The sequence below is a fragment of the Callorhinus ursinus genome, unplaced genomic scaffold, assembly GCF_003265705.2.
Source record: "Callorhinus ursinus isolate GAN/ISIS: 27379988/994484 unplaced genomic scaffold, GSC_fseal_2.0 scaffold15, whole genome shotgun sequence".
Lineage (NCBI taxonomy): Eukaryota > Metazoa > Chordata > Mammalia > Carnivora > Otariidae > Callorhinus > Callorhinus ursinus.
In genome coordinates, this window is record NW_027397077.1 from 13738034 (window position 1) to 13759559 (window position 21526).

General features: G+C 35.8%; 1 protein-coding gene and 1 long non-coding RNA gene across 4 annotated transcripts in view; one reads left to right on the plus strand and one right to left on the minus strand.

The window, feature by feature from the left end:
- Positions 1–21526, minus strand: part of DENND6A (DENN domain containing 6A) — a 55555-nt gene that overhangs the window by 28730 nt on the left and 5299 nt on the right. The window contains exons 2-10 of one of the 3 annotated variants that reach the window (XM_073901410.1): positions 15120–15199; positions 12426–12464; positions 12286–12328; positions 7304–7416; positions 5188–5268; positions 3450–3555; positions 2753–2832; positions 1619–1681; positions 830–885 (exon numbers count right to left, since the gene is read on the minus strand). In XM_073901410.1, coding sequence (XP_073757511.1) covers positions 830–885; positions 1619–1681; positions 2753–2832; positions 3450–3555; positions 5188–5268; positions 7304–7416; positions 12286–12328; positions 12426–12464; positions 15120–15197 — 659 coding nt within the window. In that variant the 5' untranslated portion in view covers positions 15198–15199. The remainder of the gene's footprint in view (positions 1–829; positions 886–1618; positions 1682–2752; positions 2833–3449; positions 3556–5187; positions 5269–7303; positions 7417–12285; positions 12329–12425; positions 12465–15119; positions 15200–21526) is intronic. The other 2 variants (XM_025885142.2, XM_025885141.2) reach the window with 2 other exon arrangements.
- Positions 1–21526, plus strand: part of LOC141374201 (uncharacterized) — a 49887-nt gene that overhangs the window by 4386 nt on the left and 23975 nt on the right. The window lies entirely within an intron of this gene.

Here is a 21526-nt window from a genome sequence, read left to right on the forward strand (position 1 = left end):
ATTTCTATATAGTTGCTCTGGGTAAGGCACAGGCACTGGTACATTTCCTTTTCTAAGTGTTAGATTCCTTCTCCCTTTTTTTATTTTGCATTTTGAAAAGTTTCAAACATACAGAAAAATAAAGACAATAGTGTAAGAACCCCCATTTATATATCATCTGGAGTTGAAAATATTTTATCATTTTTACTTCGTTAATTTTTTTCTTACTGAAGTAATATAAGAGTCTTAGTTTCTACCAACTGAACTAGCCAGGCACTTCTGAAGTATTTTAAAATAAAATACAAACCTCATGACATTTCATCTCAAAATACTTAAAAATACATCTCTAAAAAGTAAGTCCATTTTCTTACATGATTACAACAGCATTCTCACACCAAACAAAAAATAATTTGTTTCTACCATGTAATACCCAATCCATACCCAAATTTCCCTGTCAAAGCTCATAATATATAGTCAGGGATGAACCATTGATTTATAATAATATGTGAAACATAATGACTATTTTCTTCCAGTTTTTTTCCCCTCCTTTTTTTTCTTCCTGTTTTTTCCACATTTAAGAACATTCATTTCCTAAAGAAATTTAAAACAATATCACAGGGGCGCCTGGGTGGCTCAGTCGTTAAGCGTCTGCCTTCAGCTCAGGTCATGATCCCAGGGTCCCGGGATTGAGCCCCGCATCGGGCTCCCTGCTCGGCGGGAAGCCTGCTTCTCCCTCTCCCACTCCCCCTGCTTATGTTCCCTCTCTCACTGTCTCTCTGTCAAATAAATAAATAAATTCTTTAAAACAATATCACAAAGCAAAAGAGTAAAGGCAGTTAATAAAATTTACCTGAAAAGATCCACCTCATGAACAGTAGGTAAAATAACAGATATATGTGTGTCTGCCTGAGATAAAAAAGAAAAAATACAGATGTCACTAAAATTTACAGAAATTGATTTTTTATATATCTATCTTGTGATCAATAAACTATGTTGCCCTATCTTTTAAGATTCTCTTCCTCCAGAAGGAGCCACAAAGAGAATGGGTCTTACCAATCTCCCCTAACACAGAAGATCAAGGACGACAGATATCTTGGATAAAGCATTAACCTAATAGGCAGATGTTAGATTAATTCATGACTGCATGAAATACTACCATAACATAACAGGCAAAATTAGTTTTCCTACTGCTTTCCATTTTAATTCAATTCAAACAATGGGAGTGCAAATACACCAGTTAAAATAGTTCAAATAAAAACTTCAACCCCACCCATGAACAGATGTAGCTTTGGTGGAAATGAAAGACAATCATAACTACAGAATCCTTTTGACTGCGTTTCCTACAAAGAAAAGTCTGTTGACCACTCTTCTAAGAAATTAAGAGGTTTTATGTATTTTCCCCTAGTCTTCACAGCTACATTATAAATTCTGAGTTCTCTAGTCTCTACCACATAACAAGAAAAACAATCTGAGAAACATTAGAAAGTTTATTATCAATTCATTACAAAATTATTTAATGGGGTATTTCAGTAATATTCAGAAATATATCATAAACCCAAGAAACTCTGCATTTGCTAGTTTAAGAATTCGGTTAAAAAGACTATATATGCTGGATTATTCTACCACAGTACTACACTACCTGCTGAGTTAACTGTGCTATTTGAGTTGTCCCAGGCTTGTCATGACATGTGGGAATCCGTACCTTAAAGAGAAAGAGAAGAAATTAACTTTGGCTACAAAAGAATGTCTTTTATATAATTTGTGAGTCCCATTACAAAAAGGATCAGAAACACTCTTACCACTAAAAATGTGCACTCAGCAAGGCTAAAAAGCCACAAAAACAAAGTATTTACATCAGATTTAAAAACTACAGTCTCATTTATCTTTAGTGACAGCAGAAGGTAAGTGAACCAAGGTTTCTCTATTCCCATACACGTGGAAATCACTAACCCACTGAGAAGCAAATGTGCTGGAAAACAGAAAAAGGGCATCAGCTTCATACTGCTTCCTGTTTATTGTTCCAATCTTTGCTTCATTAATACACACACGCCCAAACACACCCTCTCAAGCTTGACAAACTATGGGATAAATCTAACAGGAAACCATGAGAACTTTCAACCCAGAACTACGAGTACTATTTTGATGATCTCCCAGGGAAAAAAACAGAACACATTCTACAGAAATGAGTACATCTAAAAACAGAGCATTGCCAAAAATAAGTCCAACTTGAAAATGAATTGCAAAAGCATTTAGAGAACATTCACACAAAGCCTGCAAGCAAAATGTTAACTCATTAAGGAAAAGAAAGGAAAGGAAAAGAAAAGAAAGGAAAAGTGAATAGAGCACAATACCCTGGGATGGACATGTTTGGTCTGACATCACACATTAAGATCATTTAAACCTAAGACCCAATGACTTTCCTAATTTCTTTTAATTTTTACTAATTCATACTCAATTCTACAAAATATTCCACCCATCTCTGGAGGGCCACAGAGTTGCAGAAGTCTAGAAGGTGGCATTTACGTTCACATGTATTATGTAAGAACGACACCTCTGTGCAAACTCTACAGGATGAAATGGGACACGTGGCCCCTGGAGTTGTGTGACTAATGGCTCTGTGCAGCAGGAGGAACTGTGATATCTCTGTAACTCCTCACATACAAGTGAAAGCAGTAATGGGACTGGACATCATCAGGAAGTTAAAAAGTAAAACTCATCTATGAACTTCCTAGAGTTCCTTAGAAAAGGAGACAAATGAAATAAAAGGTATTACCTTCATTACAACCCCCATAATAGGCAGGTGTAATGTCTTCCCTGGCACTGGGGCAGGCCATCGGTCAACATCATTACAAGCTGAAAAAATAAAATATTTCCTTATTATAAGTTCAAATATTAAAATATGAAAAATAAAACATTAGAAATTAGAACTCCACTTTCTATACAGCAGGACAAATATACTAGAAAGGTGGAAGATAAAAGGTAAAAGAAAAGTTGAAAGTAGTGAAAATATCTTACATTTCCCAGAAATATACCTGTATTCTAGGATATAAACTGGTTCATAAATTTTTTGAAAGCAACAAAATGATAGGTTTAAAAGGAGTTTTCCTATTCACTTATTACTAGTAAAATTAGCTACAAAAGCATACCACCTGGTAGAGGCCTCTGTACTGACATAAAGATTTCTGTTTAAATAGTACTCTGAGAAGCAGAGCTGCCAACTCCATATTTGTTTATTATTACCCTAATAAATAGGCATCATCTATGTTGCAAAAGGAGATAATAAAAGATACGGTCTTTGGTGTTCGTAGGTAAAGGTGCAGAAGAGTTTTACATCTCTCTCCTACCATATAGCCCTTAAAATTCTTAACTAATTTTTTTTAGAAAGTCAACTTTATACTTATCAGCCATTTCCAGTAAAATTTTTAAAACTCCTTCTTAAAGGTATCTAACTCACACAAAGTTTAACTTACCTGCTTCCAAATAAGGTTCACTCTTTTCAAAATATTCTGGTGCTATCTGTTTGAGCACAGTGTGAAAAAAATGAATATAAGGTAGTTTGCTGATCAAAACCAAGGACTGGAGAGAAAAAAGAAATATGTCTTTTTATTTTCCTAATGATTATAACTTAAACTTGTCATTTCTTACATAATCAATTATTAACAAGCTAAATTCAGCAAAAAGTGTGGATTTTGAAATAAAGCTTTTGCAGTAGATGGTTAAAAGAAAAACTACATAAAACTACAGTTGCAGAATGCAAAAAAGTTTCACTTTATTACAGCTTAAGAGCATAAAGGCATAGCATAGTCACAAATTCTCCTGCTCTTCAGGAAAAAGAATTTCCTATCAGTAGACAAATGTCATGGATAATTTCCAAGGCCTCGCTACTATTGTCATTAGCAAAACAGTATCAGGAATTAGCCAGATGAACTCTTTCTAATACAGAAAGAGCAAATTATGATGCTCTTTCAAACTAAGACCTATGACTGTTGTATTTTAGTTTTCAATAGTGATAGCCACATACTTAGAAACTGTGACTTGGGGTGCCTGGGTGGCTCTGTCAGTTAAGCATCCAACTCTTGATTTCAGCTCAGGTCCTGATCTCAGGGTCCTGGGATTGAGCCCCGCATCAGGTTCTGCGCTCAGCATGGAGTCTGCTTGTCCTTCTCCCTCTGCTTCTCCCCTACTGCATGCTCCCCCGCCCCCGGCTCTCATAAATAAATTAATTAATTAAATCTAAAAAAAAAAAGAAATTGTGACTTTATAGTTGGATCACTTCAGATAAGGATTATACCAATCTTTTTTAATCTATTTTTCTTGAAAACTACTTTTTACTTTTCCATCCAATATCAAGTAGTAGTCAAGGCACATTCTAGTTACAAAAGGTAAAGGCGTGTTCCTATTAGTTGGGATTAAATCTGAACCAATATTTTTTAAGATGGTGATTAGAAAATTTATTAAAAGTTTATTTATTTAAGTAATCTCTACACCCAACATGGGGCTTGAACTAATAACCCCAAGATCAGGAGTTGTGTGCTCTTCTGACTGAGCCAGCCAGGTGCCCCTAATTTTTTTTTAAGAAAATAAAATGATTGTACATTTAGAGTGGAAACAGTAATGACTAAGATGTTGCTAAAGTATATTTACTGACTCTTATCGGTTTAAAAAAGATACTGCAGGCTTTTATTAGTTGTAACAATACTACCATCATCTGTTTATCCTTTCCCTTATTACAAAATGTGAAAATTAAGCAGATTCTTCTGGCTTTTGATAGTTTCAAACAATATCTATAATTTACTGACAGGAATGTAGCACAGAGATAGCAGAAAGGCAAAATTCAACACTAGTTAAAAATCTAGGGATAGGGTGCCTGGGTGGCTCAGTTCATTAAGCGACTGTCTTCAGCTCAGGTCATGATCCTGGAGTCCCAGGATCAAGTCCTGCATCGGGCTTCCTGCTCAGCAGGAAGTCTGCTTCTCCCTCTGACCCTCCCCCCTCTCATGCTCTCTCTCTCTAATAAATAAATAAATCTTTTAAAAAAAAGGAAATCTAGGGACAGGTGTCTAGAATCTAAAAACACAAAAATAAAATGTAAGTTGTAGTATGTTTAAAGAAAAAGTATCAAAGACTTTAAAGACTATTCATCCTTACAGTTTCTATTTTTCTAGCCACAATATAAAAATATTTTCCCTTAGTGTATAAGAAATTTACCTTCTGGAAGTAGCCTCTTTTTAGACTTTTATCTCGAACTTGTCGGAAATACACATATCCGTAAAAATAAGCAGGATCCTTCTATGAAAGAAGTGACAAATAAAAAAAAAATACATATTGCCATGCTTTATTATTATCATCATGCTCCTTTTTAAACCTAAACTGAAATATGAGGTATACACAAAGAGCTTGTTATGCTTTTCCACCAACACAAATAATCATGACAGTAACTGGCAGATATAAACCTGCTAGCTTGCCCAGTGGGGAAATAATTATACCTAAAGTACTGAAGTCAGATTTTTCCCACTATAATTTACTCAGCTTGTGTTCTTTATTCATATTTGTACTAGTTAATGGAAGTCAGGAAACAAAATTCTGTTTCCCCCAATGCTGTATATATATATATATATATTTTAACTGTGCCTACAAGTATGAGTTAGGGGTCAGTCTTAATAAAATGAGGTATCCTAATGTAAAATTTCAAGAGAGAGAGAAAAAGGACTTAAGTGCCTATCTGAATCTTACAAAGCCAGTTCTATTTTTACCTAATAAAAATGAAACATTGAAATGTTTATCAAAATATAATTTGAAAGTGACTACATTCCAAAAAACATAAAAAGTTTTTGTATCCTAATGAAATAAACTTTGACCCAGTTCCTAATTGGATTGTTACTCTTTGCTCAAATATTTATTGACCACCTACTTTGAACAAGGCATTGTGTTAGAGAAGTTAAAAGATGCTTCAGATACAGTTCCTGAAGGAGCTCATAATCTAAAGAGGGATAAAAACAAAGCTCCAGGCGGGTATATAGAAAGCCCAAAGTGTTAAAAGGAGGCCAAGAGGGAAGAGATTACCTCTGTCTATGGGGATCAGTAAAGATTTCATGGAGGCAGCTGTTTTTAAATTGGGCATTGAAGGATGGATATGATTTAAACAAAGACAAAGACATTCCAAGTTTAGAGAGCCAGGAGTTTGAGCAAAAACAAGGAGAGACAGAAAAATACAAGCCACCTCAGGAAAAAGCACATAGTTCAGTTTGGCTAAAATATGGCATCTGTATAGAAAGGAGATAAAGTTGGAAATTGGAAAGGTAAAGGTCTTAATCTGGAAGGCCCAAAAGGTGAGGATGAGGAAATAGTACTACCATTAGCTCTTTATTCATTAAGCAACATAGTCATTTTATATTTATTTTTATATAATATATATGTATACTTTAGCTAGCAACATTGTGTAAAATACATTACATCAAAAAAAACCCACAAAAGATGAGATATCTTTGGGCAAATTTCTTATCCTCAACAGCCCTCAATTCCCTTATTTGCACAAGGAACTCTCTCAGAACACTGTAAGGAGGATTAATGAGATAACACATGCTTATTAATACAGTGCCTGGAACATAACAAGCTCCAATAAATAGTAGCTATTATTAACAGTTGAAAGAATATGTCAATACCAATATCAAAAGGTCGTGGAAAGGAGTAGATGGCTATAAAACATTTCGAAGGTAATATCTTTGCTAACTGGGAGAGGGTTCCTGTCATTAATGGAACCAGGGAGGTTAACTGTAAATGCTGATTTCAGGCAAATGATGTTATACTGGATGTGCTGAAAGGACATCCAGATGGAAATGTTCCTCATGCAGTTAGAGATGGAAATGTGGAATACGAAACAGAGACCTACCTCTGAAATCATCTGAATTACTAAAATTGTCTTTAATAAATAATAACTGTAAAACAAACTCATTAAAAAAATCAAAATGAGACAACTATAATTCTATCATAAAGTAGGGAATCTTCAACTTCAGTGATATTTACTGGTATGGTACCACCCCAACTCCACATCTAAACAAAGAGTTATTAAAAATTGAAGGAAAATCACCTCAACATTCTAATCAATTTCTATACTTCAAAACAGCATTATGTGTTTCAAGAACAGTAACTTTATAAAGTCCGTTTCTTTCACATGCTGAATCCTTATAAAATGGACTCACTTAGGAAATCGAGCAGTGTAATATAGTAATAAGACAAAACCAAAATATTTCTGAATGCTGTAAGAGGTAGCTGAGTTCTAAAGTTTCCTCTCACATGGACATTTTTCTATTACCACTTTTCCAACCTTTAAGTAAACTGGTAAATCTTTGTCATAATGATCCAGGAGACAATGCAGTGACACTCTCCTCCCAGAAGATTGTCGAAATCTAAAACAAAACTGGGTATCTCCAAGACAACCTAATGAAAACAAAAATGAAAGTAATTAAGAATAGCATAGTATAACATTTCTTTATCCAGATTCATCAAATGTTAGAGCCAAAAAGGTCCTATGAATTGTTTAAACCCATTTTATCATGTTTTAGAGAAAAATAGGAGATCCTGAGAGTTCGAGTGACTTGTCCAAAGCCATCTTTGCTGGTTAGAGGTAAAGCCATTAGCAAAACACACACCTTAACTCCTAGGTCTCTTTACTATTTTTCCTACTCCTATTTCCCCCATTTAATTAAAAAAATTTTTAAACTGTTTGCATGTAATGTTGACTCACAAACATAATAATGAGAAAAAGAAGCCAAATACAAAAGAACATATACTGTTCAAATCCATTTATACACACACACACACACACACACACACACACACACACACACAGACATATACATCTATTTTTAAGCAGGCAAAACTAAACTACAGAGTTTAGGGATGCATGGTTGGGTGATAAAAGTATAAAGAAAAGCAAGACACGTATCACTAAGAATCAGAATTGTGGTTGCATTTGGAGGAGGTGGGAAATAGTGCTTAGGAGGGGACATGAGGGGGCTTCTAAGGTGCTGACAATGTTCCATTTCTAGACCTTGTATGTGTTTTACATTTCACAATGAGAAGTTTCTTTTAAAAGACATAATATAGCAGAATCAGGAAGTCCCCCAGTAATAGATTCACTATTTTCATCATTTTAATTTAATTTAAAAAGTTTTTGGTTAATAAAGTTTTTAAACATTAATCACTTCTAGCAAACCTCTTAAAACATGTAAACTTTACCTAAACTGTCTGGCAATAATTACAAAAAACCATGAAGAGTCTTAAAAAGTAAAAGACACATTAAGTAGCTTGTCACTGAAATTCTTCCTGGTTATTACATTTAGAACTAATAAGATTAAACTAAGTATGAAATGTGCTCAAGATTTTATTACTTACTATTACACAAAGAAGCACTCATATTTCCTTAGCACATGAAGTTCTTAACAAAGGAAGCAGAAACCTGATATGTTTAAGTTGTTAAAAAGCAACTCTATATAAACCCAAATGTAATCATAGAAATTAATATTTCTTTGGTGGTGGAGGAAAGAAACACAGGGGACTGGATAGGTGAAGTCAGTTTCTTTACTTGTTACAGTAGTTTAAAAATAAGGAAAACACGTGAAACTGAGATAATGGAAAATACTTCTAGCATTGTTTTAGTTCAAGAGATGTATATGCTGGGGCGCCTGGGTGGCTCAGTTGGTTAAGCAACTGCCTTCGGCTCAGGTCATGATCCTGGAGTCCCGGGATCGAGTCCCGCATCAGGCTCCCTGCTCGGCAGGGGGTCTGCTTCTCCCTCTGACCCTCTGACCCTTTTCCCTTTTGTGCTCTCTGTCTCTCATTCTCTCTCTCAAATAAATAAATAAAATCTTAAAAAAAAAAGATGTATATGTTGATGATTCAATTTTTCCCTTAGAAGACATTTAAGTATTGTTTAAAAAAAAAAAAGAGCCGACACGAAAAAACACTCAACATCATTCATCATCAGGGAAATGCAAATCAAAACCACAATATCACCTCACACCTGTCAGAATGGCTAAAATCAAAAACACAAGAAACAACAAGTAATGGTGAGGATGTAGAGAAAAAGGAACCCTCCTACACTGTTGGTGAGAACGCAAACTGGTGCAACCACTGTGGTAAACAGTATGGAGTTCCTCAAAAAATTAAACATAGAACTACCCTACAGCCTAGAAATCACACTACTGGGTATTTACCCAAAGAATACAAAAACACTAATTCAAAAGGATATATGCACCCTTATGTTCACTGCAGCATTATTTATAATAGCCAAATATGGAAGCAGCCCAAGTGTCCATCAACAGATGAATGGATAATGAGGATATGGTGGGTACACACACACACACACACACATACCGCATCTTGCACATGTATATACACACAATGGAATATTACTCAGCCATAAAAAAAGAATGAAATCTTGCCATTTGCAACAACATGGATGGATCTAAAGAGTATAATGCTAAGTGAAATAAGACAGAGAAAGACAAGTACCATACGATTTCACTCATGTGGAATTTAAGAAGCAAAACAAAGGGAAAAAAGAGAGGGAGAGAGACAAATCAAGAAACAGACTATAGAGAACAAACTGATGGTTACCAGAGAGGAGGTGGGTAGAGAGACAGGTGTAATAGGTGATGGGGATTATAGAGTACACTTATGATAAGCAATGAGTAAAGTACAGAATTGTTGAATCACTATATTGTACACCTGCAACTAATACTATGGTGTATGTTAACTGTACTGGAATTAAAATTTAAAACTTAAAATATTTTTTACAAAAGAAAAGAAAGAAAGAAAATTCCACCTAGAAGTATACACTAATTTCTCTGAGACACTTAGTAAGATAGAGCAGGAAAATGCAATGGCTCATAGTAACAATACAGATTTATTTTGATGAGATTGTAGGGTATCAGGATTGCCTTGCCCTTCCTAGATATCATTTTCAGCATGGCAAATGTAAAAAATCTGGTTGCGAATCGATAATGTCTCCTTTCCTATCCTGATAATGGCGAGGTCAAGATGGAGAACAGTCAGGGAGTTGGTATTTCTTTAGTAACCTTCAGTGTGTGAAGAGACAGACCCCTGAAACATAAAACAGGAACCATTTACCTCAGTTGACAAGGCTAACATGGCTAAAGCCTTTTTGACCTGGTGAACTATCTTCCTGACCAATTCTGTACAGCTTGTGGGTACAGCCGGTCAATGGAAAGTCCTCACAGCGTACCCATGATCTGAGAATGGGGTGGGTGGACAGGGATTTACGGCCACGGGAGTTTTATTACTTCCTTTTCACAAAACTCAGCATTCCTTGCATTTTCCAGATGCTATATATCTGTTTTTAAAATCCAAAATTTGGCTCCTAAAGATAAAAGTCACTCAAATACAACAAGATATTGAAACCTAAAAACAAACCAAACAAAATTTGTTAGGAAAGTCACAGGATCTAAAGGTCTGTGTGGATAGCAGGTGGAGGAAATGGAGGATTGGCAAATCATTGCACTGGGAATCCCAAAAGCATTCTTCTTTATCTGTATACCAGAGAGTCTAAATCTTGTTTTACTTTTTTAAAGCGTGCACCATGGAAACAAAACCTAGATTATGATTCTTTCCTAAAGACTGCTCTACGTACCTGGATTTCCTTCCATAACAATAACAGATATTTTGGGAAAAGTTAAATCCACTTCAAAGTTGGCACAGGAATCCCAACATGCATTTCATAAATATATAAGTGAAACAAACTGGATAATCACAACTGAGACTAGCACTCTCAAGTACATATAAAACTCACAGCCTATTGCTGTCTAGATTAATGTTCATCTCCTAAGATGGCAAGATGTCTGTTTTTAAGACCTTTTGTCAATTTTATTTCTAAGTATCCACCATTCTTAAAGTAAAACAAACCCTACTTCATTTGATGTGCAGCTTATAAGGAAGGCATTACAAAACATCTGTAGGTCACTCAAGTGCATAAAATACTAAACAAATTCTGATTTACATGGATTACACTTCTAACAAAAAGGGACACAGGGAGAGACTGACTACAAAACTAAAAATAAACAAGGCTATCCAAACACCATGTAATTAGCTTCTTAGCCTTGAAGATCATGCAGAGAGGTGAAAAAAAGCCATGAAAACCAGCTGTGATCTGAAAGAGAAGTGTTCAGCGTAATCCACCGTGCCTCCAATCACGTAAAATCAGTTCATCCTGTAATGCATTACAACTCAGCTTACTCTGAGTCCTTGAAGTCCAATCCAACACTCACTATATTCAGAACTACATGTGTGGACTTTGTAAGGAAATGAGGAATGATCCTATAGGACCTCTCTATCATTATTTCATTAATAGGAAAACATACTAAGAGATTTCAATAATTCCAGGTTAGAATAAAAGCCCTACTGGGATCTCTCAAAGGCTTTTTTTTTTTTTTTAAACCAAGACACCATTTCTTTTTTACATAATTCCTGAAAGCTGAGTTGCAAATGTATAGGAAAGAACTCTGGAAGCATTTATAAGGTAAGGAGAAAATACTTTAAAAAATAAAATGTCAAATCTCCCAAATCAGGTTAACTAAACTAAAATAACAGGATATTAGAAGTAACCACAAAAGGAAAGGGAACTGGAGTGCCTTTGCTTCATAGGGTTCTAACTGTGTGTGGTCTAAGATGTGGAATGTTCTGGTCACTAGAAGCCTGAAAAGCTGTTTTGAAAGGGAAATATAAGGGGTAACCTGAAAGATTTCAACACTTAGGACCACACAAAGGGAGAGTTTGAAAAAGACCAGCAAAACCAAGCTTAGTAATAATAGCAAACACTTACATGTTGCTTTTTACATGCTAACCACTATTCCAAGTGCTTTACATATATTAACACAAACTATTACAAGTAATTGATGGCCACGCTTCACAACCAGATTCACTCTGTTGTGTATGTGTGTTTTTTTAACTCACTGCTTTAACAGAGTTCTTGGTAAGCTTCCAAATCCTGAACTGAAAGTAAACTACTTACTATAAATCCAAACATACCAATGTTGCTGGTTTTCGATCTCTTCACTATTGCAACAGTTTATTGCTCCTTGATGCAACATAAGTTATTTAAAAGTTGAACCAACTAAAACCAAAAAGACATGACTGACATCATCAAACTAAGAATCGCAATCACCGATTTGTTAGGCTGAAATTGAGTCTGCATTCTAATATTCTATTTCAATCCATTTTCATATATTAAGGTATAACCAATATCCTTAGTATAAAATTCAACAAAAATACCACATGAAAAATAGTTACCTGAATTTGAATCTGGAAAAGACAAATAGCAAATATTGGTTTTCTGAAAAAGAAAACAAAAGCTATATATGCTGACACACACACCAATAAAGACAAATAGAATATAATAGCAGACTATACGGAGCAATATTTTTACTTACTTCTTTATCAGTAAGCTTGGAATGTTGAGGATAAATTACCTGGAAAAAAAAAGAATTAAATCTTGTTAGACAAATATACTGGGTATATATTATAGACATTAGCAGGTACTTCTAGTGCCAGTTGGCTATGGTCAAAAGTTTTAAGAAATAGTTCACAAACTTCAATAATGACACATGGGAGAAGCTGGGAGAACTAAGTGGGATTTACATTGGGAAAAAAAATTTTCTGAGTCAAAGTTACCTCTAAAAGAATGGTGAAATCTTGGTTTATCAAGAATAATTTACCAAATGAATTACTAATAACTTAAAGCTTATTGAGTCTTTTCTTTGGAAACCTAAAATCTAAAGAGAATTTGATCTATCAGCTGGGTGCTACTCAAGAAATAATGATTTTCAATCGATTCTAAGAAGCAACGTGAATCACCAGCTACTTATTAAAAGAAAAACTGAAAGGAGAAAACAATTATCCATAGTTTTAAGAAATCTCAAAGACTATCTCCCACCATAAAGTCTATCCTAATTTCTTCCAATCCCCTTAAATAATCATTGCATTTTCTTGGGACAGGTCAGTTTAGTGCCTGTAGTGATCACAGCCACCTTCTGAGGGAAACTCCTGCCCCATAGCCCCTGCAAAGGAAGCAAGAATAGGCCAGAACAGCTCCTGTCAGAATAAGCACTAGTAAACACCAGACCCAAAGGCAGCAACTCTACAGGCCAGCCTACAAACTACCTAGATGTGACTGGGTGTGAAAATTCTGCCCAAAAGAACACCAGTACTCAAGTGGACCAATCCAGACTCTCTGGGGAATGTAAAGAAGAAATGAGATTAAGAGCAGCAGGTTAGTGGCTGATAACAAAAAGGGGAGAAAACAACACAAAGAGTACCTAATTATGTTAGTGTTGGGTTGCTAAGGTCAGGATCCATGACTTCCCACTTCTGGAAGAATTCATGAGTTCTTCCCATTCCCCAGCTGCCCAAGAGCCCAATAATCTTTCATTTCCAGATATAGCATATAGTAATATCACATTATAAACCGTATTAAAGTGGTTTCACACATTTCTTTCACTTAGTTAGTCCTCACAATAATAGACAAGGCCAGTAGTGGTATCCCCTCTGTATATGTAAGAAAACTAAAATAAGAAAAAAGATGGGGAGAACTAATACTTAATGAGCATCTTCCGGAGTTTTTATTTTCACAACAATTTTGTCAATTTTCCCTACCTTTACAGAAGAAGGGGCAAGTTCACAGTAGTTAAATAACTCTTCTGAAGTTTACCTGTTTAGTAAGTGCCAGAGGTAGGGCTTGAACTTGGGCCTGTCTGATTCCAAAGTACACAAGCCACCATTCTCCACTCCACGCTTAGCAGTGATCATACTGGGCAATCAGCCCTCTTTCCCCACTAGCTAGGATGTGGCATATCATCCTTCTCAATCTGGGGCTACGGGGAGGGTCTAGAGAGCTGATACATTACATGAAAACCACCTACCATTTCTGGAATAGAGAATGACACCAAAGCCAATATTCTACTTACTCTGCTTTGTATCCCATGTTCTGACCTATCTAAATTAACCTGTTTCCACAATTCATGAAGGCAAGAATCTGGTCTGTTTTGTTCACCACTCTATCTTTATACCTAGAATAGTCTCTGCTGTATAGTAAACACTAAGAATACATTTCTTCAATAAGTGGATATACCCTCAAATTAGTTCAACAACTCAATTTTAATAATATGTAATTCTTCTTCATGCGTACATAGATCTCCCTTGCTTCACCTTGAGACCATTTTACCTTGTTACCTTTAAAGTAGAAATGGCAAACTTATAACCTATTTAGCCTTATTTTATGAAAATCTCATTACATGTAAATTATACCAGAGTTATCATACTGGTCAATTTAGTGGCCTGTAGTAATAGCTTTATCTTAGACTCTAAACTCAGTTTTATGTGCGTGCCCTTCAGATTTTTCTTTCCTGAAATTAAAATATGAACTCAAAAGCAAATATACAAAATTTCATTTTTTTGTTACATAAAGACTTCACAGTGGTTCCTTTGGACTTTGGTTTCCTATGGTTTAAAATACCGGCATGACAATATAGAAAAAAATGTTGGTAAATTTTACCCATATATATGAGTACCTTAAATATATATAACACGTGTGTATACATCTGTGTGTTTGTGTGTGTGTATTGAAGGGGCTTTTGTATGCTATATATATTTAAGTAAGCTAAAAAGATGTAAGAACTACATAACCTATCAAGACTGCCTTTTAAAAACTCCGATTGTACTAGATTGTCAAACTATTCTAGAATTTCATTTTAATGTGCCCTCTTAGGACTGTCCAGGGTTTTATTTTGGAATAGATACGATATTCAAAAAGAAGTAATGTATCTTTATATGCTATAGGTATGAAAATGTCCACAGAGTACTTAAGATCAAAAAATAGAAAAAAAATCATACTTAATTCTAAAACTTCAGTTAAACTTCCTAGGTAAAAATTTTTTTTAAAAAAACATAACCACTGCTAAGTATCTCAAACTGCTCAAAATGCCACAGTTACTAGGATTATCTATGTACATACTTTATCTTGTAAAAAAAAAAAGTATAAATTTAAGTATGGGCAATCAATATTAGTTTAGTCAGTTAGCTCCTGATAACTATACAGGCATTAATCAACTGTGGATTGGCCCCAGTACCTGGAGACGCCTCCCGCTTGAAGTTTCCTCTCTCCACAGCTCAAGTCCAGACATCTCTGTCCCCCAGGCCACTGGCATTCCTGGGAGGCATCAAAGGGGGACAGAGAGCATCAGCTAATGTCACCCTGGTTCTGTTACCTATGTTAAGATCTTCCACGTTATAAGAAATAAGGGAGAGGTGGCCAGGTAATAAGCCAAGAAAAAGTAAGTTTTATTTGGTATCATTATTAAGGCCTAAAAATGATGACATAGCATAAATATTTCACATCATGATGTAATAGGAAAAAAGTACCCAGAAAAAATATTAATATATCTACTAGAAAATAATATTATAAAATGTTTTAAATCGGGTTATTTTCTTCAAAGATATGTCTACCTGCCACTTGCCCCTGCACACCCTAACATTCCCACCCTAGTGTAGGAGTAATTATGGTCCCAGGAGAAAGAAAATTAGGAACACCAGTTAACTTACTGCTATACCACTTGGACATGGGAAAAATTCATGCCTGCCATGCATCCCACTTATCTGTGAATGGGTGCCTGCCTTTTGCCATGTCACTCAGTGTCTGTTTCCATTGCACAACCCTACCTTGCATCTCAGGCCCAGCAGAGACTACATCCCAGGCCATCCCAGGCCTGCCTTGATCTTCTACATAAACATTAACTCACATATAAACATCATCAAAACAACATTAAAAAAAGAGGATTAATTCCAAACCTAGTAAGAACCCTGGCTGGCTCTCAGTCCGTGGAGTGTGCAACTTTTGATCTTGGGGTTATAGGTTTGGGACCCATACTGAGTGCAGAGATTACTTAAAAATAAAATCTTACTTACTTACTTATTTTTAATTTTTTAAAGTAGGCTCCACATCCAGCATGGAGCCCAGTGCGGGGCTTGAACTCACAACCCTGAGATGAAGACCTGAGCTGAGATCAAGACTTGGATGCTTAAGCCACCCAGGTGCCCCAAAAATAAAATATTTTTTATTGTTATGTTAATCACCATACATTACATCATTAGTTTTTGATGTAGTGTTCCATGATTCATTGTTTGTGTATAACACCCAGTGCTCCATGCAGAATGTGCCCTCTTTAATACCCATCACCAGGCTAACTCATCCCCCCACACACCAAAATAAAATATTTTTTAAAAAATTGTCTTCAAAGATTAGACAATAACACTCATTACAAATTGAAAATGGAAACTGTTTACAGGCAAAAAGACAAGTCTACATTTTTCAACTGGTTATGTATCATGTAATCTTTAAAAACTGGCTGGAAAATATTTTAAGATATATTAAATATAATCTCTTTTAAAAGGCTTTTTAATATGAAAAGTAAAGCAATGACACCCCAGTAGCAGTGAGTACACCTAACACTGAGATGCTGATTGCTAAATACCATTCTGCAATAAAAAGAATCAGGGCTTCTTAGGGAGGTAGCTGATTACAGGGCTGGGACAGGAGAAATACAAGATGAGCCTGGAGCATCTTGTGGTGCCAGAAAGGAAAAGTTCAAAAAAAGGAGGGGGGCATGATTAAAGGACAAAGGAGCCAACCTAAAAAGGTACCAATGCTCAAAGCTGGAATGATTTGATTAACAAAACAAATAATGATAGTACTACATTATAACCCAAATAATAGGATAAGTATCCCTGAGTCCATACTGATAAGGATAAATGGATGGATGGATGAGAGAGGAGGGACAACTCTTCCTCATAAAAGAATTCCAACTAATAAATATAGGAGTAAGGAAAATAAAAAACCACTACTAGAACACCAGAATAATAATTGCTGCAGGTAAGATCCACTTATGGACACCAAATTAGCAGGCAAAGTTTAGAAAACAAGATACTGCCCAGTTTCAATCTCTAACAAAACAAACACTTATTAATTACTAAGAGAAAAACAGTAACTTTATAGTGGATAAACATGGCAGACCTCATCTCAACCAAATGATCAAGGTTAAAATCGCCAATAATGAGATTTTAATTTTAACATCCTGTACTTCTTGATATGATGTCCTGAGAAGGGCACATCATATGCGGGGTATTCTTTTTTTTTTTTTTATTGAAGATTTCATTTATTTATTTATTTGACAGAGAGAGACACAGTGAGAGAGGGAACACAAGCAGGGAGAGAGGGAGAAGCAGGCTTCCTGCTGAGCAGGGAGCCCAATATGGGGCTTGATCCCAGGACCCTGGGATCATGACCTGAGCGGAAGGTAGACGCTTAACAACTGAGACACCCAAGTGCCCCCATATGTGGGGTATTCTTCCCAGTAATTCATAACCTCAGACTAATCATGACAACATACTAGAAAAAACAAAATTGAAAGATGTACTACAAAACATATGAACAGTATTCCCAAGTATCAAGGTCATGAGAAACAAGGAAAGATTGAGGAACTCCACAGATAGAAGACTATGGAGATATGATACCTATATGCAATGTAGAAAACTGGATTGGATCTTGAAACAGATAAAGCACATTAGTAGAAAAACTGGTGAATCCCAATAAACTCTGTTGTTTAGTAAATTGTATCATGCCAATGTTAAGTTTTTAGTCTTGATTATTGTACTATGTTTATGTAAAATGTTAACTTCAGAGAAAGCTAAATGAATTACTTATATAACTCTATGTAAGCCAAAAATTATGTCAAAATAAGGTTTAAAAAAAGTAACACCTCTACTTCTCATCATATATAAAAAGTAACCCAAAGTGGATTAAAGACCTAAATGTGAGAGTTAAAACACAAATGTCTTAGAAGAAAACACAGGAATAAACCTTTATGGCTGTGGATTAGCCAATGGTTTCTTAGACATAATAAAAGCACAAGCAACCAAAGAAAACATAAATTGGACTTCATCAAAATTTAAAACATTTGTGTTTCAAAGAACACTACCAAGAAAGTGAAGACAACCCACAGAATGGAAGGAACTATTTGCTAATCATGTATCTGATAAGGGTCTAATACACAGAATATATAAAGAATTCTTATAATTCAATAAAAAAGTCAAATAACCCAATTTTTAAATGGGTAAAGAATCCAATTAGACATTTCTCCAAAAAAGATATACAAAAGGTCAATAAGCATGTGAAAAGCCACTTGACACCATTAGTCATTAGGGAAAATGCAAATAAAATTATAAGATACCATCTCACATCCACTAGGATGGCTGTAATCAAAAAGACAAGAGCAAGTGCTGACAAGATATGGAGAAATGAGAACCTTCATACATTACTAAGGGAAATGTGAAAATACAGCCACCCTGGAAAACAGTTTAGCAGTTTCTCAAAAAAGTAAACATAGTTACCTTATTACATAGCAATTTCACTCCAAGACAAGTGAAAACATATGTTCACACAAAAACTTATAAATGAATGTTCATAGCAGCATTATTCATAATATCCAAAAAGTATATTTGGATATATATTCATAATATCCAAAATTTTCATCAAATGATGAATGGATAAACAAAATGTTATATTTCCATTTAATGATATAAAATTCAGTAATAAAAAGGAATAAAGTACTGATATATACTACAACATGGATGAACCCTGAAAATATTATACTAAGTGAAAGAAGCCAGACAAAAAATTGCCACAGGTTGTATGATTCCATTCATATGAAATGTATAGAATAGGAGAATCCACAGAGAAAGTAATTAGTGGTTGCCAGGGTCTGGGGGTAAGGGGCGATGGCTCATTACTGAAAGAGGACATAAGGGAAATTTATGCGGCAGTGATACTATTCTGTTTCGTGATCTCTAGGGTAGTGAAATGGTATGCTCAACTTTATGAAAATTCATCAAACTCAGGATTTGTAAGCTTTCCTACGTGTATGTTATACTGCAATAATAATGTTTACAAAGTGGGGAAAAAATGGCCTAACCATCACAATACCAACACAGACTGGGCCTCAGTCTAAGATTCCAGTTCACTTAAGATCTAAACTAAATTATGCTACTGGAAAATGTAATCAGTTTGAACATGGAATGGACCATGAAGCATTTCTCTCTAATAAGAGTGAAGTTTAGATACAATTGTCCATGTTTCACATCATTCATCATAGTAAATACAGAAAACATCAAGTATTTGTGAACGGACTAACTGGAGAGGAGAACATTCCAGATTTCTCCACATTGGGATTATATAAATAGAACCAGAGATCAGTAGCACTGAAGAAGCTCTTGTAGAACCTGGGAGCCAAAGCTCAGATCACTGAAGTTTAACTCTCAAACCACAGAACTACATCAAGCTAATATGAAGTGCTCCAAGTTCACAAGGAAATTTAAAGGCCATTATTAGCACCTGCAAACACTCCTATTATAACCCTCATTGTTTAATGGCCTACCATCCATGCTAGACTGGAAGCTCAATGAAGGGAGGATTCATCAAGGCTTCACCTCCGGAACACAAGAGTGTCTGGATATGGTAGTTGCCCAATAAATATCTGCTGAATTGATAGCTCAATGAGACAGTCTAGCAACATACAGTTACACAAAACACCCATTTTGATTAAAACAGTAAACTTGCTAAGGATCAAATACTGGGGTTATGGAGCACCCAGTTTAAGAGGGAAAGAAATAACCCTTCACACAACTGCCTTCACCCTTCTCAAAAAAAAACAAACAGAAACTTTGCTAAGATAAAGAAAACTGTAGTGACTACCTCAGGCTCCACCCTGCTAGGGGATAAAGAGGAATAGACAAAAAGTGGAAGAGAAAAAGAAAGGGGAGGGACACCTGGGTGGTTGTTAAACGTTTGCTTTCAGCTCAGGTCATGATCCCAGGTCCTGGGATCGAGCCCCGCATCGGGCTCCCTGCTCCGCGGGAAGCCTGTTTCTCCCTCTCCCACTCCCCCTGCTTGTGTTCCCTCTTCTGCTGTGTCTCTCTCTGCCAAATAAATAAAAAATAAAATCTTTAAAAAAAAAAAAGTCAGGGGCGCCTGGGTGGCTCAGTTGGTTAAGCGTCTGCCTTCAGCTCAGGTCATGATCCCAGGGTCCTGGGATCGAGCCCCGCATCGGGCTCCCTGCTCCGCGGGAGGCCTGCTTCTCCCTCTCCCACTCCCCCTGCTTGTGTTCCCTCTCTAGCTGTGTCTCTCTGTCAAACAAATAAATAAAAATCTAAAAAAAAAAAGAAAAAGGGGAGTCAATTCTCCTAACTGCTCTTCAAAAAATGGCACAGAAGTTTGCCTTCACCCCACAGCAGAGCTGTATCTTCAATTTGTTTGTTTGTTTTTAAAGTGTGGGGCACCTGGGTGGCTCAATCAGTTAAGCATCTGCCTTCGGCTCAGGTCATGATCTTGGAGTCCTTGGATCAAGCCCCCCGTCTGGCTCTCTGCTCAGCGGGGAGTCTGCTTCTCCCTCTCCATGTTCTCTCCCTCTCAAATAAATAAAAATAAATAATAATAAATAAATAAGTGGGGGGCTGAGATCAGTAATCCAAATGAAATCATGACTCACATTAATGATAAACTGTCCTGCTTTGTATAGATTTAATTAGGCTGAAATTATTTTCAGCAAGACGTGGAATACAATCTATATGTACATACAAATAGGCTATGTCATAGATTATCAGCAAATGAAACCTAATAAACTTGATTTCCAGGAACTGCTTTATTTTTAAGTTTTTTTTTAATTTTTATTTTTTTTATTTTTTTAGTAATCTCTACACCCAACATGGGGCTCAAACTCACAACCCCAAGATCAAAAGTTGCATGCTATTGTGACTGAGCCAGCCAGTTGTCCCCCTAGAAGTGCTTTAAATACTTGTGATTCACATCCAAAACTGTGGGCTTTTTTTTTTTTTAATCAATTTAAGGCAAAATAATAGGAGCAAGAAAATAGCCAAGAACAGTCCTACACTGATGACTGAATGTGCAAGGACACTATAATAAGGGACCAACATTTGGGCATGAATTAATTCTTACGCGCATTCTCTCTCTTAGTACTCCAACAACACTCTCAGGATATTATTTTTCCACTTTATAGTTGAGGGAAATGAGACTCAGAAAATTGAAGAAACTGGCCAAAAATCAGACAACTAGCAGATGTTCAAAACCCCACAGCTTGTGCTCTTTTCACTAGAGGGAGAGGGACAAGTAGACTCTACACTGAGTGTGGGCCCGACTTGGAACTCCATTCCACCACCCTGAGATAAAGACCTGTGTCGAAATCAAGAGTTGGACGCTTAACCGACTGAGTCACCCAGACGCCCTCCCCTTTTTAAAAAAAATTTATTTAAAAAAAATTTTGAAAAGTTTTTATTTTTGTTTATTTTTTTTGAGAAGGGAAGGCAGTTATGTGAAGGGTTGTTTCTTTCCCTCTTAAACTGGGTGCTCCAAAACCTCAATTATGGACTGAAATTGTCCAAAGAGTTGATAGGTAAAGCCTTCAAGGGC